This window comes from Myotis brandtii, unplaced genomic scaffold (assembly GCF_000412655.1).
Source record: "Myotis brandtii unplaced genomic scaffold, ASM41265v1 scaffold112, whole genome shotgun sequence".
Lineage (NCBI taxonomy): Eukaryota > Metazoa > Chordata > Mammalia > Chiroptera > Vespertilionidae > Myotis > Myotis brandtii.
The window spans coordinates 12,057,894-12,082,468 of NW_005353838.1; the positions used below are offsets into that span (position 1 = coordinate 12,057,894).

General features: G+C 42.1%; 1 protein-coding gene across 1 annotated transcript in view; it reads left to right on the forward strand.

Annotated features, from left to right (window-relative positions):
• Window positions 1–292: 292 nt before the first annotated feature.
• LOC102259250 (F-box only protein 31) overlaps window positions 293–24,575 on the forward strand; it is a 71,888-nt gene continuing 47,605 nt past the window's right edge. Inside the window, exons 1-2 of the mRNA XM_005857739.1 lie at window positions 293–1,464; window positions 1,627–2,080. Of these exons, the coding sequence (XP_005857801.1) occupies window positions 293–1,464; window positions 1,627–2,080 (1,626 nt within the window). The remainder of the gene's footprint in view (window positions 1,465–1,626; window positions 2,081–24,575) is intronic.

Below are 24,575 nucleotides of genomic sequence, written 5' to 3' on the forward strand. Positions count from 1 at the left end.
CCTGGCTAGGGTGCTGATCAACTGAACGCTGTCTCCGTGTCATTCCTTCTTCGTGGACTCCATCCACACCTTTGGGAACCCCTGGACCTGCTGGGGTTGGACCCCAACAGGACAGGGAGGGGGCACTGGGAAAGGGAGGCGACTGTTATTGGGTATGGGTTTCTTTTGGAAGTATTGCTAAGGTTCTACAATTGGCTCCTCTGAGGGGGCGTGGCTAGGCCCTGGGGGCGTGACTCTCTGGGCGGGACTAGCCAGCTTAAAGCCAGGCTGAGGCTCTGGGGCCCACATTGTGATGGCTATTACTCCTGGAGGCATGGAGGAGTGCGCTTGCCTCTGGGTCATTGGATCTTTGCAGGGATGTCGGTGTCCTCAGAAGCGCCAGCGCCCAGCTGAGAGGACAGGGGCCGATGGCAAGCGGTGTCGTCAGGAGTGCCAGGGCCCAGCTGAGAGGGCAGCAGCCTATGGCAAGCCGGCCCCGGCCCCTGCAGAAAAGCACATGGAGGCTGACAGGGCAGTGGGGTGCTGTGCGGGGAGTGAAGGAATGGCTAATCCCATACCGCCCTCGCCGCCTCCACATGGCTTACTGCAGGACCTGCCGGTGGAGATGCTGGTGGAGATCTTCTCCTCGCTCCCCGGCACCGATCTGCCCAACCTGGCCCTGGCCTGCACCAAATTCCACCACATCCTGCAAACCGACAGCATCTGGAGACAGCGCTGCCGCGAGGAGTTTGGCCTTTGTGAAAACTTGCAGAATCTGGAGACAATAAGTATGTCTTATCGAGAAGTCTATGCGAAGCTGTTCCACCCATACAGACACATTTTGGGATTGTGGCAGCTAGATACTGAGGGCTATAGAACACTGCTGAATGTCGTGGTGGACGGCTTATGCATTACTGGTTGGAAAAATGGGCCTTGGCTTAACACCGATGTGGATGGCTCAATGCAATTCAAGCCCGCGTTCAGAATTCGCCTGACGGAGAGGACATCAGCCACGGTGGAGTGCATGGAAGGCCGCCACTGCAGGCCTCACAACCGCCACGTGCAGATTCAGAAGGACAGGTTCACCACCCAGTGCAACAAAACAGACCACCTAAAGGATTTACCGACGTGGCTTATGGATGAATGGGGTCAGTTGCTCATTCATGAGGACAGACAGCAGTATGACTGCCTGACCTACCGCCGCCTCTACCTCCCGCCGAGCCACCCGGATGATGACCTCATCAGGCCAGGCCTCTTCCAAGCCAACTGCAATGTCTTCGGCCTATCGATTGCCATGCTCAGCTTCCATGGGAAGTATGCCAGGCTCACGAAGGTCACGGGAGACTCCAACCCCAGTTTAGAGGTCCACCTCATGCGCCGCATCCAGCTGCCAAATGGCGAGATGTTCAGCAACTTCAATGAGCTCTCCCGCGTGGTCCAGGAGATTGACGAGCAGGTGATCCGGGAGCAGGAGCAGCAGCAGCAGCAAGAAGACGGGACTGAGGAAAGCGAGGGCCATGGCTGGCAGGGCCCTGCCCAGCAAAGTGTCAGAGAGTCCAGGGCTGCAGCTTCGGAGGAGCAGCCTGTTCCATTTTTTCTGCCTGTGGGGGTGCTCTCAGTAGACCAGAATTACCCGCGAACCTGCAGGATGTGTTTCTATGCTGTGGACACTGTTACTTTTACTGTTTCCTTACATGGCTTCGCCTGCACAGGGCGCTTCCCTGGAGTCTTCATCCTGTTCGATGAGAAAACAGACCACCTAAAGGATTTACCGACGTGGCTTATGGATGAATGGGGTCAGTTGCTCATTCATGAGGACAGACAGCAGTATGACTGCCTGCCCTACCGCCGCCTCTACCTCCCGCCGAGCCACCCTGATGACCTCGTCAGGCCAGGCCTCTTCCAAGCCAACTGCAATGTCTTCGGCCTATCGATTGCCATGCTCAGCTTCCATGGGAAGTATGCCAGGCTCACGAAGGTCACGGGAGACTCCAACCCCAGTTTAGAGGTCCACCTCATGCGCCGCATCCAGCTGCCAAATGGCGAGATGTTCAGCAACTTCAATGAGCTCTCCCGCGTGGTCCAGGAGATTGACGAGCAGGTGATCCGGGAGCAGGAGCAGCAGCAGCAGCAAGAAGACGGGACTGAGGAAAGCGAGGGCCATGGCTGGCAGGGCCCTGCCCAGCAAAGTGTCAGAGAGTCCAGGGCTGCAGCTTCGGAGGAGCAGCCTGTTCCATTTTTTCTGCCTGTGGGGGTGCTCTCAGTAGACCAGAATTACCCGCGAACCTGCAGGATGTGTTTCTATGCCGTGGACACTGTTACTTTTACTGTTTCCTTACATGGCTTCGCCTGCACAGGGCGCTTCCCTGGAGTCTTCATCCTGTTCGATGAGAACCACTTCGGGTTCATCTGGCAGGAGGTGAATTACTTCATCCTGTTCAGCAGAGTCCAGAACACCTTCCAGAATGTGGAGGCACCATCCCCGCAGGCCTTCCTGGAGATGCTCAAGAATATCCAGTCCTGACCCCCTGGGAGGAAGAGCTTGCATGAACTTTGAAGATTTGACCTTCTGACCAGGTTACCCACCTTGGTTTGTTTTTTTAATCCTCAGTCAAGGATATTTTCCCATTGATGTTTAGAGAGAGTGGGGGAGAGAGGGAAAGACAGAAATATCAATGAGAGAGAAACACATCAGTTGGTTGCCTTCTGCCCAAGCACGGACCAGGGCCAGGCTGGGTAGGAGCCAGCAACTGAGGTAGAAATAAACCTTAGACCAGGGGTCTCAACCTTCCTAATGCTGCGACCCTATAATACAGTTCCTGATATTGTGGTGACCCCCAATTTCATTGTTACAAATTGAACATAATTAAAGCATAGTTTTTAATCACAAAAAAAAACAAAAAAATAAACAAAATTTAGAGTACCCAAGGTCTATAGTCATATTTATAAAACCTTGACTCATATAAAATGACCTTGAAAACTTTGATAAAATGTAAATGCCCTCCAATGAATGAACTGCAATTTTTACGTAAGTTTTTCTCTAAATGTTCTTCCCAATAACTGAATTTTGATCCATAATGTGGAGTTGTGAATTCGAGAGTTCATTTAGGAGCGAGAGCAGATATGCTGTTCTCTCTGTGGTGTCATGAGTGTTGTGTATTGCATCAGTCTTTCCAGCCTTCAATGAGCACAAGAATCATCTGAGGCTTTTGTTCCCCTGCAAATTTGGAAGCTCTCAGATTCCCTGCTACCGGAAAATGACAGGGCATTTCTTACTTGGTGGTGGCTGAAATAGTTGGGGGATTCAAGACAAGCTACAGAACCCAACCACAATCAAGGATTTATCCATCTGCCAAAGAGAAACACACACACACACACACACACACACACACACACACACACACACTTCTTTGGCCATACAGTATTGTTTTATTTCTGTATGACTGCGAAGCCTCCTCTAGAATATGGTGGGTTGAGATAATGAAGCTAAAATTCAACGTGTTGGGTTAATTAAGCCTTTTTAATGCGTCTGAAAGAGATCTGCTTTCTGAAATACATCCCCCTACAGACTTGTCTGTTATTGTTGTGGCCCTAACAAGACATTTAGACTGAAAAAGGTGAATGGGCCACACTTTTCTGTCCATCTAAGGGAGTCCTGTGCCCAATTCCTCAGCTTATGAGAACGGAAATCTATTTCTTCTCATTGGAATTCAGGTCCTTGCTAACTTGTATGTGATTTGCCTTAACATGCTCATAACCTGCTGTCAAAGTGGGGGCTACCTGTTTGGCTGTCTGGCCACATTTTTAAGATCTTTTAACCTTTATTTGTTCTGTCAAGTTAGTTATTTCTGGGGAACTAAATGCTAAGATTGGCAACAGTTCTAGTGGGACGTGCCCTGGAGCCAGTGAGAAATGAAAGAATTGCTTTCTGTAGGGATGTAGAACAAGGCTGGAACCTGAGGGGAACTTTCTGCATATTTCTAACATGGGAGCCAACACCACCGACTGAACAATAGTTTGCCCTGCTGCCTTAGGTTGGCTATTCTGAAGTTGGAGAAAAATAATCCTGTTTGTCATACTTTAGCCTTCAGCATAGACTTTCTGGAACCATTTTCTACCCCTCGCTCCCTTCTGACATTAAGGATCTGAAAGAGAATGAGAGGAAGAAAAAAACTTTCATATCTTATTAAGCTTCTTTAGTTATCCAAGGATATTTTATCATGTTATGCTCTACACAGGTTTTCTTTCTTCAGGGAACTTTTTGTGAACATTTTTAATGTAAAATGCATGTTTTTATACAATTTGTTGCTAATATTTCTTTTTAAAAGGTTCCTAATGATATCCATTCAAAAATGAAAATTCGCCTTGTAAAGTTTGTTCGTTTGGGGGCTTCAGTTTTGTTTCGTTGGTTTTAGCCTTAAATGGATTATTACACAGAACTCTATTATGTAACTTCCCTGGCAGGAAGGGGGGTGTGGGAGAGATTTGGGGCACCATCCCGTGTGCTCTTCTTGGCCTTCCCACCCGGAGGGCAACCTCCATGCTGGTTCTTCTCTGCACCCTCCCCCAAAGGCTCTGCGGAACACAGTTCAATGCCATTGCCCTGATGCGTGTAGGAAATTATTCTGTCTGCCAAGCTCATTTTGGCATGGGGTTACAGGAACACTTCTCTTGGTGAAGTAGATGAACTAGTATTGTTACATGTGAGTTGCAATAACTCAGTGAGCAAAAGGTGGTTCCAGAATATGTCATTTGTGAAGTTGGTCAGTTTATGCATTTGGCACATTGCAAGCTAATGAAAATTGCCCACCAAACTATGGGAGAAATAATCAATGAGGAATGTTTATTGCAATGACACAATGTAAAGAAACACATTAAGGCAAGCTATTTCTCACATTTCCATTCTTTCAAAATGCATTGCTTTATCATGCTTTATTCTTGTTTCTACAGAAACTGATTCGTACTTGCAAAATAATAAATAGTCATCTCATCTGGATTTTTAAAGGTGACTGGTTTGTAAAATCAATAACTGTCTTTTGCCAGCTCGTGGACTGACATGATTGCCTTCATTTTCAAACATAAAACGACTGCATTAAAATAACATTAAGAGAGAAACATCCGCTGACAGAGGAAGAGAAATTCTTAAATGAAAACTGTTCCATCCAGCTTTAATCAGTTCCTATCATGCTTTTTATTATAGTGCAAATGGGCTCTATTAAGAGGAAAGCCAATTCTGGATGATGATGCAAATAATTATAGCTGCCTTTGGCCTCTAGTTAGTGTTATTAACTAATGGTTTAAAAATATGAGATTTATTTTAGAAAAAACATTTTCCTTTAACAAAGAATCAGAAAATTGCACTTTGTCTAATATTAAATATGCAGATAAAAACTGAAAAAAAATAGTCTATTTTTTGGATATTTAAAAAACTTAGAACAATTGACTAAATTACTTCATATGGATACATTTAAAGTTCATTAGTTTGGCAATTCCCAAACGAGTTTCAGTTCTGTGTTCCATTAAGTGTGAGAAATTTTGCAGACAAGAGTTCCCAATTATCTGTGGAGTTCCAAGAACTCCAGGGGATGCCTGACACCCTCGACAGTGGCCTGTATATACATACTATGATTTTTCCTATGCATATATGCCTCGAATAAAGTTTAATTTATAAATTAGGCACAGAGGTTAACAACGGTAACTAGTAAAATAGAATAATTATTAAAAAATGCTGTAATAAAAAATTTGTGAATGGCTTTGGGACCGTTATTAAGTAAAATAAAGGTTACTGAAACACAAGCACCGCGATACCACAACAATCAATCTGACAACTGAGACAGCTACTAAGTGACTAAGAGACAGGTAGCGCATACAGTGTGATACACTGGACCAACGGACGATTCACATCCCCGGTGGGATAGAGTGCAATGACATGAGATGTTATCATGCTATTCAGAATGGTACGCAATTTAAAACTTACGAACTGTTTATATCTGGAATTTTCCATTTAATATTTTTGGACCATGGTTGACCACAGGTAACTGAAACCGTGGCAAGTTAAACCACAGATATTTACCATGCCCCTTTCATCATTTGAGATTTTAATGTATATTTGCACATTAAAAGACCTCAGAAATTTCACAGTAAAAGTCTATGTCTATCTTGCTTGTCTTCTGTCTTTTATCTAATTCATTTAAGCCTGGAACCATTTTAAAAAGATATAGGTTAATATTCTGTGTCACAACAACCTATGGAATTTTGAGAAATTCCTAATGAATGTATAATCTGAGCCTGTATTTTATCAAAGAGCAATGTATCCCATCAAATACTCAGCCACTCTTTCATAAAATTGCAACTATAGAATCAGAACTTTTAACTGTTTTAAAACAATTTAAAAGTAAAAATTATCTTTAAAAAGTCTTGATCATTGAAACATACCTCTTGAAATACATAATTTTTCACTCTTTTAAGTTCTAATGAGATTCAAATTGATTTGTGCTCAATGCTACATTTCTTAGCATTGATATAATACATTGATTTAACTCCTTTAGCTTTTATGTACTTCTGTTATTTCATACGTCACAGAAATTGCACTTCTTTTGCCTTCCCAATAGAAGCTATGAAAGTGTGCTAATGAGTTGTCCCTTCAAGGAAAAGCTTGCTTAGCTGTAAGGAGTGTAGTGAGCTGACAGCTACAGCTGTCACACCTTCAGGATCTGCCTGAGCTTTCATACCAAAGCCATGCTTTCCCTGGGCAGCACCTAAGGACCTCGCTCTGCAGGGCTTCTGCGGCCTGGCCATTCTGCCACTGCCGGACTCCTCTAACAGGCTATGTGTGCCCGGGAGCTCCCCAGTGTGTAACCCAAGATTTTGTCAGACCTGCATCATGACTTGAAACTTCTCCCTGCCCAGTCCTGCTTCTTCCTCCTTCTGTTACCCACAGGCATTACTTCCAAAAAACCTTTCACACTCCTGTCTCATCTGTTTCCAAAAAGAACCTCCTGACATGACCCTCCCCTAACAGTCTCCAAGATACGTTAGAGACAAGGCCATTTCTTCACCATTGCATCTTAAATATCTATTATACAGGATTAAATAATAAGCATTTAATAATCAGGTAAATTTTCATATAATTTAGGTCAAAAAGGAAGCATAGATATAGGTTCAGGTTCTGATGGACATGCCACAGGAATCATTTTTGTTACCTGAATTGTGTGTATGTAAGTGTAAGAGTGAATGCTGGGTAGAAATCAATAGTTTGTGTGACAGAGTTAAATTGAGATTCAAGGTAACCTTTACCCCTATTTCTAGAAGGATTTCTAGTCTTTTTAAAAAATATATATTTTATTGATTTTTTACAGAGAGGAGGAGAGAGGGATAGAGAGTTAGAAACATCGATGAGAGAGACACATGGATCAGCTGCTTCCAGCACACCTCCTACTGGGGATGTGCCCGCAACCAAGGTACATGTCCTTGACCGGAATCGAACTTGGGACCTTTCAGTCTGCAGTCCGACGCTCTATCCACTGAGCCAAACCGGTTAGGGTGGATTTCTAGTCTTAATGACTCCAATGGAGAAAACTTAGTCCCAACACCACCTATGGGTTCAAGTTATTAAAATAGTATATGCCATGTGCATAACTGGAAGTCATTTGAGGTATTTCAATTCAGGGGAAAGATTTTGAAAAAGATATCATAGGAAGATTAATTCAACATTTGTGTGCATAACAGATAACAGGAGGAATACTCAAAGCTGAATCATTGTAGGAGACAATTAGAGCAATCATGATTTTGGATTATCATCAAACAGATACTGGCCTACAACATGTCCTACATTTTCATACATGTACATGTTTAATCCTCAGATAAAGCCTGAAGTATAGGTATTAAGATTGAGGGAAGAAAGGCTCAGAGAGAAACTTCATCCAAGTTTATTTCTGGTAGAAAGTTGTAAGTGATTATTTGAACCTAGTTCTATCTGACTCCAACACTGTAGTCTCTTGTGGATATCAAACTGCCTCCTGTGTGAAAATAGGGATTCCTTTGACACTAGCATTACTTTCAATCACTTTGTCTAGTCAAAAAAAAAAACCACATGGGAGGTCCTGGCCGTGGTCTCAGTTAGTTGGAGCGTTGTCCCGTACATGAAAAAGACTGCAAGTTCAACTGGTCCCTGTCTCTCTCTCTCTCTCTCTCTCTCTCTCTCTCTCCTTCCTCTCTCTTTAAAAATCACTCTAAAAATTAATAAAAACATATCCTCAGGTGATGATTTTTTAAAAAGTGGAGTGGGGAGTAATCACTCTGAGGCTTAGACTCCAGAACAGATAGGTAAAGAAAGATAAGGCATGCTCTGATGGGTAATGTGAGTACAGGTGAGCAAGAGGTCATTGCCAAGAAATCCAGAAATCTGGAAAAATGAAAGTTCAGATAGAGAGCCAAATCATGGTCTTTGGAGTGGGTGATTTATGGTAAAATAAATAAATAAATAAATAAATAACATGATAAATAAACTGAGTTCAGAGAGACCAAAGCAAGAATATAATGAGAAATAAAGTACATAGATCTGAGTGCTGTCTTCTAGAACAGGGATAAGCAAATTGTGTGACCATAAGCCAAATCTGGTCTGCTGTCTGTTTTTGCAAATAAAATTTTATTCAGTTACTTTTTTGTCTGTGGCTGCTTCCATATCACCACAGTAGAGTCGAGTAGTTGCAACAAAGACCATATGGCCCAGAAAGTCTAACATATTTACTCTCTTTTTCACAGAAAAAGTTGGTTGACATCTGTTCTAGAAGGCTCTTGTGATTGGGCTTCTGATCATAGATCTAAAGCAGGAGCCGGCTAAACATTTTCTGAAAAGGACCAGATAGTAACTGTCTTAGACTCTAGGGCCACAAATGGTCTCTGCTGCATAAGCTTTTTTGTTTTCAACATTTAAAAATATAAAACTACTCTGAGCCCATTGGCAGTACCAAACAGGCTGCAGGCCAGATTTGTCCTGTAAGTCATAGTTTGTTGATTCCTGATCTACAAGAAGAAACTTTCTATCCTCTGCACGTATCTCATGCTCCTTATTAAACTTAGGCAGGAAACAGGTTAGTGCCTTCAATCAGAGAGAAGCTGCATTCAGCCAGCACTTGTAGTTTCAGATTACAGCGGAGGCAGCGGACGAAACCACTGGGGAAAGCTAATTTGCCATTACAAACCAAATTCTGCTCTTATTGTACTGGTCTCATGAATTTATAAAATGCTTTTCTTCTTAATTGGAATAATTTGTGTCTTATACTGACTTGAAGAAATTAGATATAAGAATTGAGAATATCACCACCCCATAATGTGTATCCATTCAGAGGTTATTATTACACCCTGCTTCATCTTTGAGACTATAATATTGCTTCAGCGGTATGGGTTTGGAGAATGCAGGACCCTCGAAGTAGGCTGTGGCTCTGCCTCTCTTAGGGCTAATCAAGGCTACAATAGCTTTTGACTCACATCCCATCCTTTAATCTCCTGGCAGGTATCAGGCACAGTCAAGGGTCCACCCTGATGTCTGGTAATGCCCTGCTCCTTGAACCTGCTGGGGACACTTGTTCTATTAAACAATCACCCTTCCAGGATCAACGTTCAGTTATGTAATAATTAGGGAAGCAGAAAGGAAAGAGAAGTCTTACTTCCCTGCCAATATCTAGTCAGTCTGCTCTTCATTATGATTCTAATATTGTATAACATGTGTTTACTGTTGTATGTTCATATGTTTAATTGGTAAATTCATTCTACAGTAATGTTTAAATAGCTAACATAATGTTTATTGAATGCCATTTGTCAGCTACCTTCCTCTGTAACTTTATTATCTCACTAGAGGCCCGATGCACAAATTCGTGCAAGAGTAGGCCTTCCTTCCCCCAGCTGCCGGCACCTGCTTCCCTCTGGCACCCGGAACCGGGGCTTCACTTGCAGCCCCAGCTTCCTCCGGAAGGTCGTCCAGAAGGTTGTCTGGAAGGATGTCTGGTCTAATTAGCATATTACGCTTTTATTATTATAGATTGTCTCAAAAGAGACCTCCCATTAAATAATCACTGTTATTTACACCTTACATATGAGAAAGGTTTAGAGAGATAAAGCAATTCACTCAAAATCTAACCGGTGGCAGTGCTTGGATTTGGGCCCAGGTTCTACTAACAACTCCCCGTGTGACATTGAAGGGACTGCTGCATCCTCTTGACCTTATGCCAAGATACTTTTCCTTAATAGTGAGATTGCAACAATGGTATTGTCTTGTTAGTGACTTCAGACCTTGAAAATGGCTAAAATAGATAGACATGTTTGGGATTGACCTTGATTTGCATTACACTCACAAAAAATACAATGTTCTTTTTGGTTATTTATTGAAATGCTGCCCCTCAGGATACAAGGTCTGTAAGAAGTGCCACCATAGCTTTCCCCAAAGCACAGAAGCAGAGTACGAACCAGTGCAGTGCAACATGCGACATACCTTCTGTACCCATGTGATGGCCATTTTCTCACACTTTTTGTATTTTTGTCCATCTGCAATGCAAAATATAAGTGTAGTATAGTAATCACCTGTGATTTAGTTACTATACTGAGTGTGGCTCTGGTAATATAAATTTAGTAATCTCATTGCCTAATACAAATTGGATCAAATAACAAGATGACACCAATTCTTGAGAGCAATGCAAGAAAGTAGAAGAAAATAAGGCAAAGTGAAAGGAATTCAGAAAAATAATCTTGCCTATACCATGCAGTTGGAGAGTGGGACTGGAGGAAGAATGAACTGAGGGTGGAGCTATGTATTACCCTAATTAAAGTCACTTTTGTAACCACAGGAAAATAATGCTAACAATGCTAAGACCAGAGGAGGGGAACTAGGATTGCTGTTACACAGTACTTTTTTTTTTCTGATCTAGCACCAGTAGGGTGAAAAAATAATAATCTTCTGGGGGCCATTGTCATTGCTAAAGATCAAAAACAACAAAACATGTCTGTTCAGGAATAATAAACTCAAAAATAAGAATCAATGAGGCACCTCTGCACCAAAATTCTTACCAACTCATCAATATATTCCAAAGTCAGGGAAACAGTTGTAAATCTGAAAAGCACCCAGCTCAAGTTTAAAGACAGTCCTTCACCCTGACTGAGCTGGTTCCCAGTTTTAATGAACTTGAAGGAACCAGGTGTGAAGATACGGTTCTCTGGCCACAGTCTCCCTAAACGGTGACTAGTGGAACACAGACCATAGAGCGTCTACAACAGTGGTTCCCAACGTGGGGTAATTCGATTTTTAAGGGGGGAAATTTGAGAATGAGTTATTAACAGTCGGAACACAGACCACAGAGCGTCTACAGCAGTGGTTCCCAACGTGGGGCAATTCGATTTTTAAGGGGGGCAATTTGAGAATGAGTTATTAACAGTGAATTTTTTGCATTTCTTATGGTTCTAGGGGCTTCATATACAGTATATACATATTTGTGCATTTCAGTTTTTTTTATATGTTTTGAAACTTTATTTGCTATTTTTCATATCACTTCATATTATTATTATTTTTTAACAATTTTTTAGTGATTTCTTCCCCAGTACTTCACCTGTCCTTTCGTCCTTTTATTTTTCTCTTTCATGGAGGCCATGTTCTTTGGAAGCTTGTTTAGTCCAAGTTAATGGCCTTTTAGGCTTCCCCCATGTGAATAGGAGTTCACTTTTTGAATAATAAGAATTACATGTCACAGGGTGGGCATCAGGATTTTAGAGATGCTCAGGTGGGACAGGGCCCAAAAAAAGGTTGGGAACCACTGCTCTACAGTAAACTCTCCAGCCCACTTTCCAAGGGATGGAGCCCAAGGTTTTCATTATGGAGAGGAAATCCACTCAGACTACTTTTATACTCATGGCACTTTCCGGGTTGTAACCTCAGTGCCCATTTCCCTCCCCAATCTACCCTCTTTCTGTGCACTGGATGTTTGAAGCCACAAACTCTGAATGTATGTAGGATAAGATGGAATAAAAGCTAACCTACCCCTCCAAGGGCAACAGCCACATAGCAGAGGGAAAACTGCTCAGGACTCTCTCTGGAATTAAGCTATGATGGGGCTGGGTTTGGGGTTGGCATTGGGGTTGAGGGAGGAAGGGCTGCTGTCCTTAAATTTCTCCTGAACTCCCAAGTCTTAGTTTCCATTATTTGATCTTACCTAGCATCTTCCAAAATCTCGAGGATAAATCTAATCCTGTTTCTAAATAGCAAGTATAAACATAATTATTCTAGATTCAAGGATCAGGACATTTGTGTTAGATTCCAGGTTCTACAATTTATAAGCTTTGTGTCTTTAGATTATTCTTTCAATCTCTTGGACCTTCAATTTCCTATTTGTAAAATAGGCACATAATAATAGTGCCTAACATCATGAGGATCTAACAAAATAACATGAGAAAACATCTTGAAAATATAAACTTTTGTACAAGTATAAGGACACCTTATTATCCTATATAATAAAAGCCTAATATGCTAAGTGTCCGGTCAACCAGTCAGCCATTCAATCAATCAAAGCGTGTTATACTAATGATATGCTAAGGCCACTCAACTGCTCGCTATGACATGCACTGACCACCAGGGCGCAGATGCTTTGACTAGTAGTTTAGCTTTCTGCTGGGGTCCGGCCAATCAGGACTGAGCAAGATGGGCCAAACATGCCCTGGAGCCCTGCTGCGGTCCTTCCCCGGCTGGCCAATCTCCTGTATCCCTCCCCGGCCTGATCGTGCACCAGTGGTGTCCCTCAGCCTGGCCTACACCCTCTCACAATCTGGGACCCCTCAGGGGATGTTGGAGAGCCAGTTACGGCCTGATCCTGCAGGACAGGCTGAGGGACCCCACTGGTGCACTAATTTGTGCACCAGGCCTCTAGTTTAATTTGTAATTTATAATTTATAATTTAGTATGGGTGTTTTATTGTTACCTCAAATTTTGTAAGTCTGAAATCATACCTAACAACTTACCATCCAGAATTATTTTTCCTTCTATTTTTATGCTATAAGTTTCCCATTATTATCTTATTCAACTATCATAAAAACTTAGGCTTATCTTTCAATCCTTCCAAATATCCCCTACATCCTGCCTATTCTTTCTTTGAAACATAGGAGTTGTGGACTCTTTTCCATTTTCACTGTTACTGTGTCTGTTTCTCCAGGAAACTACCTTTCACTCCTGAATTTGAGCCCATCTTGCACACCACTGTTTAGCTCATCTACCTAAACCACTGCTCTGCCATCTTGTCTTTCTTTATAGATTTTTTTTCAGTAATTCTCCCATTTAAAGTAAAATTTCCTTCTCAGGTCTTAGGAACAGTCACAATCTTGCCCTTCTTTAACCCTGGAGAGAGTTTTCTCAATGTGAATCTTCTGGGCTCCCCAAATATTTTCTTTCAGTCTAGAATAGCATGAGAAACAACTAATGTGGTATGAAGAAGGATTGGGCTTAGGAGCCCGAGACAATTGAAATGTCTCTATTAGAAATGATTTGGAAGGCAACATAAAACATCATGGGATCAGGGCTTCCTAAGGATCCTTGTGCTTTTGTCAACTTTTTCCATTTTGTTCACATATGTAAATGGTCTATATAATTTTAATTTCTTTTTAAAATATATTTCTAAATAAAACAATAAAAAATGTTCAAAAACAATATGGGAACAGGATATGTAGTGTTAAAACTCATCCAAATTAAGTAATGATGATAATTTTCAATGTATGTGTTCTTATACAAAACCAGCCCCAAAATACACACACACACACACACACACACAACCTTTTGACATAATTTTATTTCTCTGAATAATACTAAAAAGAGCACTCAGGGCATTGTTGCAACATATTAAGTTTTAAATTTTTAAGTTCCTAACCAATACCATTTTGCACCAAATGAAAAAGAGTTATAGTTGATGAAGAATTAAATAGATGGATATAAAATTGATTTTATTACAAGCAACAATTTTAATCTTCTAATGAAAAGGGCTTTTTTGTCATTTGGTTTTTGATAAACATCTCACTGAACTTTATTTTATTGGTTTTGTGTTTTTGTTTTTGTTTTTTGTTAAAGCATCTGTCCTGCCATTTAATGCAGGCAACTCATGGTTAAAACTATTTCAATCCAGTCTGCCATTTTTTCCTTCTTCTCTAACTGATCCTCAAATTATGTCAAATCTACCTCAGAGATGGTTCCAGAATAACCTACCTGGAGATAGACCAAAAGGAGGACTGAAAATTAGCAATGCGTTTCTCAGAAAATGGCACTACTTCACCTTCACCTTGTGAAAAGGGGTCTCAGAGTTTTCATACACATAATGATTATGGCCTATAAATTTTTCAAGGCAGAAAGAACCAATAGCACAAAGTAATCTATAATTGTCCTAAAATCCCCTCCATTGGTAGTGTCATAATTAGGATATAATGTTTTGGGGGTTTTTTTGTTGTTAAATATTGTGCTGTATTTAAAGGTCTTTCTGGTAATAAGTTCTATTACCTGATTTATAGAGATAGCAGATACAGTCTGACACCGAATGGTGGGGACTGGAAAAGGTGGTCTGTTCTTTCACTTGCCTTAGAGTCACATAGGAAGACTCGAGCACACAGGTGTGAATGGACTTAATGACAAAATATGGATTGTGTGATTCAAATAGCTATTTGGTTGTACATAACTAACTAATAAACAAATAGACAGAACACTTACTCTTGTGGGGCTGCAGTATAACTCACCAGAGTTGGGAAAGGGAATATTGGGATTCAGTCAACCTTAAAGTTACATTCAACACTTTTTTATGACAAAATGTAATTGAGCATTGTTTATTATGACATATGAAATTAACCAAAATATAGCCTCCAGGTTTTCTTTTGCCTTTATGAATGAAATTTAACTTGGTAAGAAAAAAAGGTCTCTTGTTTTCCTTGTTCTCTCCTTCCATCTTTCTTCCTTCCTTCCTTTTTTTCTAAGTCTATATAGAGGTGTATTCTGGCCATGTGTTGTTTGTATAAGTATATTGTTCCTGCATCATTGATTGTTTACAGGAGTCTACAAAGCTTGTACATTTTTAGATTTAATCATTAGGCTCTTGGGAAAATGTACAAATTCTTTTCTCCATTGGTTGTTTTGTGAATGTGTGTGTGTGTCTGTATCTATAATAATAAAAGCATAATATGCTAATTAGACCAGATGACCTTCCAGACGACCTTCTGAACGAAGCCAGGACTGTGAGGGAAACTGGGTCCCAGGTGCCAGAGGGAGGCTGCTGGCAGCCAGGGGAAGGAAGGCACACTCTTGCATGAATTTTGTGCACTGGGCCTCTAGTTACTTATGAAAAGGATGAATTGCTTCCGTGTTTCAAAAAACCAGATGTAATACTTTAAGTGTGTTATATAATATTTCAAAACATAAACCAATAACCAAGGAACCTATTCCTTGCTGTGATATTAGTGCTTAACAATAACCTACCAATAGTTTGTCTGAATCTCTGAGTGGTACTAGGACTAAGTCAGCTCACCTAAGCTATTGGATTTCAGCCCCTGTCTCTGACTCTAAGAGGAGGCAAAAACATTGCTTTTCAGTGGATCATTTAGAGTCCTGCAGGTGGGTTCCCCTCAATGGTGGGAGGACATAACCATTCACAGGAGTGCCCAGCACTGCTGTTGGTTGGACTAGTTACTTCTGTGGGAATCGCATGCTGGCTGTGAATCAGTGAACTGAAAGCTCCTAGAGGAAGAGGATATGACTTTCTCAATCACTAGTATTCCTTAACTCCCAGGACAGTGTTCTGCATTCAGGAAAGGCTATCAAATGCATGTGTAAGGATCACCATCTTAGCTTTTCAAAAGACGGTTACCAGACCTGTGTGACTTATGCCTTTTTGTATTTTTTTCTCCCCAAGCAATATCCACTAGATCAGCGGTTCTCAACCTGTGGGTTGCGACCCCTTTGGCGGTCGAACGACCCTTTCACAGGGGTTGCCTAAGACCATCCTGCATATCAGATATTTACATTATGATTCATAACAGTAGCAACATTACAGTTATGAAGTAACAATGAAAATAATTTTATGGTTGGGTCACAACATGAGGAACTGTATTTAAAGGGCCAGAAGGTTGAGAGCCACTGCACTAGATAGAAACCCAGTAAAAAGGGCAGTCTGTGTAGCTGCTGTGAGAGTCCCCCTCAATGCACAGCAGGCTTGGGAAGGCACCACCTCATCACTGTTTTGTTGTTGTTGTTTTTTGGGGGGGTTTTTTGTGTGTTTTTTTAAAATACATTTTATTGACTTTTTACAGAGAGGCATCACTGTTTTGTTGTTTTTATTGTTCTTATTTGATTTGTGATATGTAGAGTTTGATCTTAAGTCCATTTGTCAATGTTGGTAGTATTTCTCTTACATAATGTAAATTCATATGAATAAATGTTACCAAGCTAATTTTATATTGTACCACAGATTATCCTCAAAGCAGAACAATGGTTTAGTAATAGCCATACTCTGTGCTCTAAGACTGTCAAATATTTTATAGTACACTAGAGGCCCAGTGCACAAAAATTCGTGCACTGGAGGGGGCCCCTCAGCCCAACCTGCCAGGAGTGCTCAGGGGATGTCCTACTGATGGCTTAGGCTCACTCCATGGGGAGCAGGCCTAAGCCACAGTCTGGCCTCTCTCTGCAGGAGGCGACCGGGCCGATCAGGGGAAGGCGCTGCCCCCATCACCATGCTGCTGCTGCCACTGCCAGCCACTGTGGCTGCCAGCCCTTGGCTCTCGCTTCTTAGTGCTGGCCCTGTCCCCCGCCCACTGGTGGGTGGGGAGCAATCTGTGGCCAGGCCGGCTCAGGGAGGGGCTGTGGGAGGTTGAGGCACAGCAGGTTGCACTCCGTCCAACCTCTGCGTAGGCATGGCATCGGGACTGGGCCAGCACCAGGACTGGGCCCACACCGTGCCTCTGTGGCTGCTTCTGTGGAAGGGGCAGTCCTGGGACTGGGACCGCACAGCCCCCTCTCCCACTGCCTCTGCAGAAGGAGCCACAGCACTAGACTGGCCCGTGCCCCGGCCTCTCCCTCTCAGAGTCCTCTCCCACACCACCTCTGTGAAAGGGGCTGTTGTGCCACCCTCCCGCGCAGGTGCCATCCCTCCCGCATGGACGCCGCCCCTTGTGTGGCCTCTTGCACAGGCCCTGGCTCTCCCATGGTTCCAGCTCTCCCACAGCCTTGGCCTCTCACTAGGCACCAGCTCTCTTGCACAGCACGGGCTCTCCTGCAGCCTCTGCGAAAGAGGCTAGGGCGCTGGACTGGCTCGTGCCACCACCTCTCCAGCACTGCCAGCCCTTGGCCCTCACAGCCGCTGTGGCTTTGTTCAGAAGGACATCCAGAAGACATCCAATCTATTTAGCATATTACCCTTTTATTAGGATTGGACCGTGCCACGGCCTCTCCCTCTCCGAGTCCTCTCCCACGCCACCTCTGTGAAAGGGGCTGTTGTGCCACCCTCCTGCGCAGGTGCCATCCCTCCCGCATGGACGCCGCCCCTCGTGCGGCCTCTTGCACAGGCCCTGGCTCTCCCGTGGTTCCAGCTCTCCCACAGCCTCGGCCTCTCACTAGGCACCAGCTCTCTTGCACAGCACGAGCTCTCCTGCGGACTCTGCGAAAGAGGCTAGGGCGCTGAACTGGCTCGCACCACCGCCTCTCCAGCACTGCCAGCCTTGGCCCTCGCAACCGCTGTGGCTTTGTTCAGAAGGACATCCAGAAGACATCCAATCTATTTAGCATATTACCCTTTTATTAGTATAGATTTGTATTAGGTTGAAGAGGAAAGAATTTGGGGAGTCAGAAAAGCAAAGGAAAGGGAGACTGAAGCTTCAGCAGAGGCCACCCAAGATGATGGGTGTGTTGCACTGGGACTGCGTGCCACAATCTAGTTAACTGCTAGTGAAGATACAGGAATAAGTAGCTAAAAGCATGAGTTTGGGAATCAGAAGCTCTCTGTTCTAGTCTCAGTGAGAATGCAATTTGGAGGAATTACAGAACTTCTCTATGCCTCCATGTTCTCTTTTCAAAATATTTTTAAACTTGCTTAGTTCTAACACAACCATTTTTCTGAGTACATTTGTCTCTTCACAAAGCACTAAAGTAGTTAAGCTCTGCAAGTCTCAGAGCAAGAAAGTTGTTAACAGAGCAATCTTTATAATTTCTTGTATTCATCTATAGCAGTGATTTCCAACCTTTTTCATCTCATGGCACACATAAACTAATTACTAAAATTCTGTGGCACACCAAAAAATATATTTTTTGGCCAATCTGAGAAAAAAAAAGATATAATTTTTATTTATTTACAAAATAATAATAATAATAGTAATTACCTACTCTTTTTGCTCCAAAGTGACTTTTTGAAAAATCAAGTGCCTAAACTTGTATGTACGGATTTCTGGTACCAAGAATTAACCAATCAGATGTAACTTTATTATGCGACCTGACCAATAAAATGCAACTCCATTATATGACCTATGTATTTATGGTTCAAGGCAGGGCATTCACACTAGATGACTATTGTTTTGTTAGCTGTTGTAATTTTTTATTTGGTAACCTAAGGTAAAAGAGGTCCCTGATTAAATAGTCAGGTGTTGCATGTTTTAAAAATTCTCGTGGCACACCGGTTGAAAATCACTGATCTATATTCTGACACATCTCAGAAACCTCAAAGGCAGAAAAATATAGCTGACCGAGGCAGGGCATTCACATTAGACGGCTATTGTTTTGTTGGCTGTTGTCATTTTTTTATTTGGTAACCTAGGGTAAAAGAGGTCCCTGACTAAACAGTGCATGTTTTAAAAATTCTTGTGTCACACTGGTTGAAAATCACTGATCTATATGCTGAAACATCTCAGAAACCTCAAAGGCAGAAAAATATAGCTGAGAAATGAACACGTTATTTAATCTTAGCGCATGCCAAGGCTAGCCCATTATCAGACTTGTAGAATTTGTCAATTTGTGTGAGCATTAAGGCTCTTTATTTGGTTTTTAAAATGAAACGTTTTATTTCAAGCTGCCAAGCAGAAGTAGTTGCATCCTACACAAATAAAAGAGCACCAAGTGGCCTTCGCATTGGCAGATTACAGGCTGTGGTGTGGAGATGAGAAGCTTGATTCCATGGAGAGTACCTGTTGCTGTGGTCACCTCACTCTGGAGATGATGTGACACGATATGACTAATCATAAAAAATACTATCTGGCCAGTCTCCCATATTTTGTTGAGCTGCATGAAAAGACATAGCTATTTTTCCGATTTGTTTAAGTTTCTTTCCTTTGAGAACCACAACAAATTATCTTTTTTTGCAAAGTAAGGTCATAAAAGGTCAGCCATTTTTAACCATTCACATAGAACAGCGGTTCTCAACCTGTGGGTCGCAACCCCTTTGGCGGTCGAGCAACCCTTTCACAGGGGTCGCCTAAGACCATCCTGCATATCAGATATTTACATGACGATTCATAACAGTAGCAACATTACAGTTATGAAGTAGCAATGAAAATAACTTTATGGTTGGGTCACAACATGAGGAACTGTATTAAAGGGCCAGAAGGTTGAGAACCACTGACATAGAAGAATATCTCAAATTGTTCTCAAGGTGGAAAATGATTTAACTCTCTCATTTTCCAGATAAAAATAATAGTCATTGGACTGAGAAAAAAAATAAACAATTTCTGGTCATTTTTCAGAGCAAAAAGAAGTGCAATATAAAATTATTAGGGTAATAGTGATAATACCTGCTTGGACTTCAGAAATAAGTTAAATTTATCAAACCTTATTTTAAAACATCTTTTTTTTAAGTTTATTGTAAAAAATATTTGGGGTTAGATGCAACCATTCTCTTTTCAAATTTCAGAATGCTCATCTTTTGGGTTTTTCTTTCAAGATTTAATTGGCCATAAAAGATGTCTGTATTCAGAAGCTGTCAAGATTAAAGTTGGCGGCCTTTTAACATATACAATGTTGACATTATTCTTTGTCCACGGCACATCCACGGCTCTCCTTGTGACAGGCTGTCAAAAAACGTGTCTCTGAAAAGATGGGTTAGCTCCCCGGAGATCATCAGTGATGCAGTTCTCAGTGATGGGCTATACCCCACCAGAGTGCCCCTTCCTGTTCCCGTGTGCAGTGATGTGATGTCGGAACTATTTGTTTGCTCCGCCATGTGATAGCATTAGCAGATGTAATGGGGACAGATCACTCATTTGCAGAAATGTTTATGGTAGTGCTTTCAAAGGAACATCCAACCCACAGATGCAACTGATGGAGCATGTAGCAAGGACTGGTTCTAAAACGATGTTGGCTAAAATGTCATCCTACAAGGCATTAAAACGTGTTCACTTCAGATGTGCTGACCAGAGACTAGAAAATACTGGCCGTGGGATTTAAGCCGATTCAGTGCACGTGCACTTTCGGTAAAACAGGAGTAATCATGTTATGGTGGAAGGACCGGGTTAAATTGCTTTAATTTACGAGGAAAGCTTCCCTATCACATATTTTATGCTGCCCAGCAAGGAACCTCTTCATACCTAAAATGCACCTTCATTTACCTGACAATGCTTTTAAACACACACACACACACACACACACACACACACACACACACACACACACACATTGTTTTCTGATCAGTGCTTACATCACACTTCACAGCACTTGAACGAACACATTTCGACGTGAAACTGAACCCGTCTGACTCTTTTAGGCTGCTGATAAATTTTCTATGAAATGAGAAAAAGCTATAGAAGATGAATTATTTGAACAGATGCACATAAGTGTGATGAAGACAATAGCTTTCATCCCTCCTCGGCAGCACTGCAATCTTTGCTGAGCACCGCACTGTGCTCTAATTATTGAATGTCTTTTAGCCCCAAAGCTCCCGCGAAGCGGGTCGTAAAATATTGTGCCCAGCCAAAAGATGCTGGCAAATCTTTGTCAAAAGTTTGCCAAAGGTACTGAGAAAATCCCTAAAAGGGCAAGCAGAGAAGGCTAAATGCATTCAGCTAAAAGCCCAGGAATACCACTGGGATGTCACTTTTGGACACTTTTTAATACTTTCATTACTTTGGGCTACTTAGTGCTATGATAATTTACTAAATAGGAGCAATTTACTAAAGAGACTCCAGAAATGTAAAAGAATTATTGAACCTCTGAAACAGTACACAGCATTTGCTCTGAAAAGATGAGACCCAGCATTTCCAATAAAGTTGATTTACTACTTAATGCACATCTGAACCAGCGTGGTGTTGGTTCAGAGAGCAGTTTGTAGCAATTTGATTTGCACTAATCAAGCGGAATGGCGCATTTTCCTGACACATAAATGAAGTACAGATTTTAAAAGATTACTTAAGGAAATAGCTATTCGAAATATTTAGTCATCGTGATGGAAGCTAGTGGATGTTTCACACTTACATTAAGTTGATGAAGTTTAGTTGTCTCTAAGGATTCATCTTTGTAATCATCCATCTTGTAAGTTTTCTTTAAGGAATGAAAAGTTCATTCTTCTAATGATATTTAACTTTATATAAAAATATATCTAAAATATGGAGGGTAGAAGGAGTACGTCTTCTAGACAAACAGGAGTTTGAAAAGAGAAAATAGTATATAAGAAATGATGCCTTTAAATATTTTTCTTAAACGATAGATTGAATGTTTCTGTGAGGACAGAAAATGTATAAAGTTCACATTCCATACATAGGTCCTGACCACCTGCTATATGCTATGCATAGTGCTAGGTGCTTGAAATGCAAAAGTATACACAGCCTGGTCTTTTTATTTAACAAACATAAATTTATTGTTGACGATAACTTGATGTTACAGAATCACCTAAAAGGATATCCAAACCAGATCTGACAAGTTTGGGAAAACAAATACTTAGTCATTTTTCAAGTTCATAGTTAAGTTGTGTGTGTGTGTTTGGGGTCAAGGAGCAAGAGGGTGAGGGGGGTTTTCCAGGTAGAAAATGTGGCTTGAACAAAAGCATGGGTATGTGAGCATGTCCTCCAGATGAGACAGAGCCGCATGTGGTGGGAGAGTACAGAGCAGATGGAGAGAAACAAGAGGCAGAGCTGGGTGGAGGTGGTAAGCAGATGCCACATCATGAAGAATTCACAGGCTTTGCCAAAAACCCAGGACTAGTTACAAGGGTCCTGAGGAACCAGTGACATGATTATATTTGTCTTTTCAGAAGAGGAGTGAAGAATAATTTAGACGGATAAAAAAAGTAGAGGCAGTGAGAAACATTAGAAGGCTGTTGTCATAAAGGTGAGGACCTAAACTAAGTCATTCACAGTAGGAGAGATTTGACAAATATGAAAGTGGTAGAACTGGATTCAAATCAAGACAAATTCTATGTGGGAGATGAATGACAGGGAGGACTTATGTGCAAAATCCAGTTTGGAGTTGGTTTGTTTCTTAAAGATAACTAGAGGGATAACATTGACTCTAACTAAAATATAAGAAAAAGCAGAGGGGCAAGTTTGGGGGAAAGATGATAATTATATTGTGTTTAATGCAGGTCTGAAGATTATCAGAGATTTGGGCTAGAATCTAGATTTTGAAGTCACTGAAGGGTGTTTTTATTTTTAAGAAAAGAGAGGTTTGACAAGTTTCTATGTTGAGAATGAAAATGGAATGAGATGAAATGAAAACATGACAAAGGATGAAGATGGAACCAAAAGAGAAAATGGTGATGGCTCAGGCTCTGAGTAGGCAAAGCTCCCCAGGGAAGGAAGAGGCAAAGGTAACACAGAGGAAAAGGAGAAAGGAGAGATATGGATGCAGACCACAGACCAGTTTAAAGGTTAAGAGGATCAAGACATTGAGTGAGGGTGAGGTGGGGCATTTACACAGAAGTGAATAGACTGATATGATTACAAATGAAGACTCTCTAACTCCAGCCAGATCTCAGCACTGTCTGAAAATCTGTTGGTGTGGGCCTAGCCAGGTCCCTTAACCCCTGAGTGGGAATAACTCTGAGGATAATAGTCTACACTGGCTCTTCTCCATGTTACCTACCATGGTAACTTGTTTGATAATGCGCACTGTACTGGGTGTGTTCTCCTTCCTGTGTCTTCCCCACACCCACTAATGTTTCCTGGAATCACTTCCCAAATAAACAATTTTTATCCAAATCCCTTTTCAGGATTGGCTTATGGGGAAACTCAAACTAAAACAAATAAGATGCATAAAAGAATCTCTGGCATATAGTAAGAACTCAATAACTGCTTTTTATATATATGTAAATCACAGGGATAATAAAAGGAATAAATGATATTATCTATGTACAGTACTTAGTTTGTATTGAATGTGCTCCATAAATATCCATATTACTGTTGGGATCTGGGAAAAGCCATTTCGCTTCTAGGATCTGTGTCCATCAAGTTCAGGAGAAACAACAGCTTCTGCTCCGGGATGAGACCGGAGAAGCACGGGCCTCCCGGCAGAGCCAGGCAGGAGGTGGAGGCAGCGTTCTTTGAGTGGGTTGAGGACGGAAAGGCAGTTTTACAGGATACAAGGCTTCCTTGGGATACTGTTTGTGAGGTCAGTCAGGGTGAGAGCAGAGCATGTGCCTGTGAACAGGGGAAGACATAGGTCATCAGAGGCTTTCATTTGAGTGGGTGACCAAGGATGACTGGAATGTGAGGCAGAGCAGGATGAGCTGACCCCGTGGTGCCATATAAAGTTGCTTCCCTTTATCCGAGGCTGAGATTGCAAAGCTAAAGGAGCTAGAGGTTGACAGAAGGAGCTGGAGTTCAGGAGCAGAGCCCACAGGTCAGACCTAGCAATCTGCATTGGCAGATGGTGTTGTCAACCAAAGATGTTGGCGTCAATTCAACACCCACAGGAATCCCCAACTTGGGGTGTGGTGTAAAAGGAAACTTTATTCAATGCGAACAAGTCAGTTGTGATACAGCACAGCTGTGAAATGACATGGCTGTTAGGAGGCCCTGGAGCCAGGCAGCCCTGGCACCCAGCCCCTCTCAGGCTAAACAGCTCTGCTCTGCGCTTCTCTGGTCTGCTCTGCTCTGCTCTGCCCTGCAATGGTCTGCAGAGCTCTGCTCTCTTGAGACATCATAAGTGTTTCAGCTTCAGCCAGGGCACACAGTCTTCAGTGGAAAGGGAAAATACACTCCCACAATCAGAAGGGAGCTGACTTATATAGACAGAAGTCCCCATCCCTGGACCCTGATTGATTTATCCTCATGCAAATGAGGACTCCAAATCCGTGGAGTCTGATTGGTTCAAAAGGCACTGTCCTGATTGGTCAGAATTGAGCTGATATGATTGTTTTTGTTTTTATTTTAAAATATGTTTATATTGATTTTTAGAGAGAGGGGGATGGAGAGGGATAGAGAGACAGAAACATTGATGAGAGAGAAACATGGATCAGCTGCCTCCTGCACTCCCCCACTCCCCCACTGGGGACTGAGCCTGCAACCCAGGCATGTGCCCTGACCAGAATGGACCAGTGACCTCCTGGTTCCTGAATCAACACTCAACCACTGAGCCTCACCAGCCAGGCTGATCTGATTGGTTGGTGAAGAAGCTGACA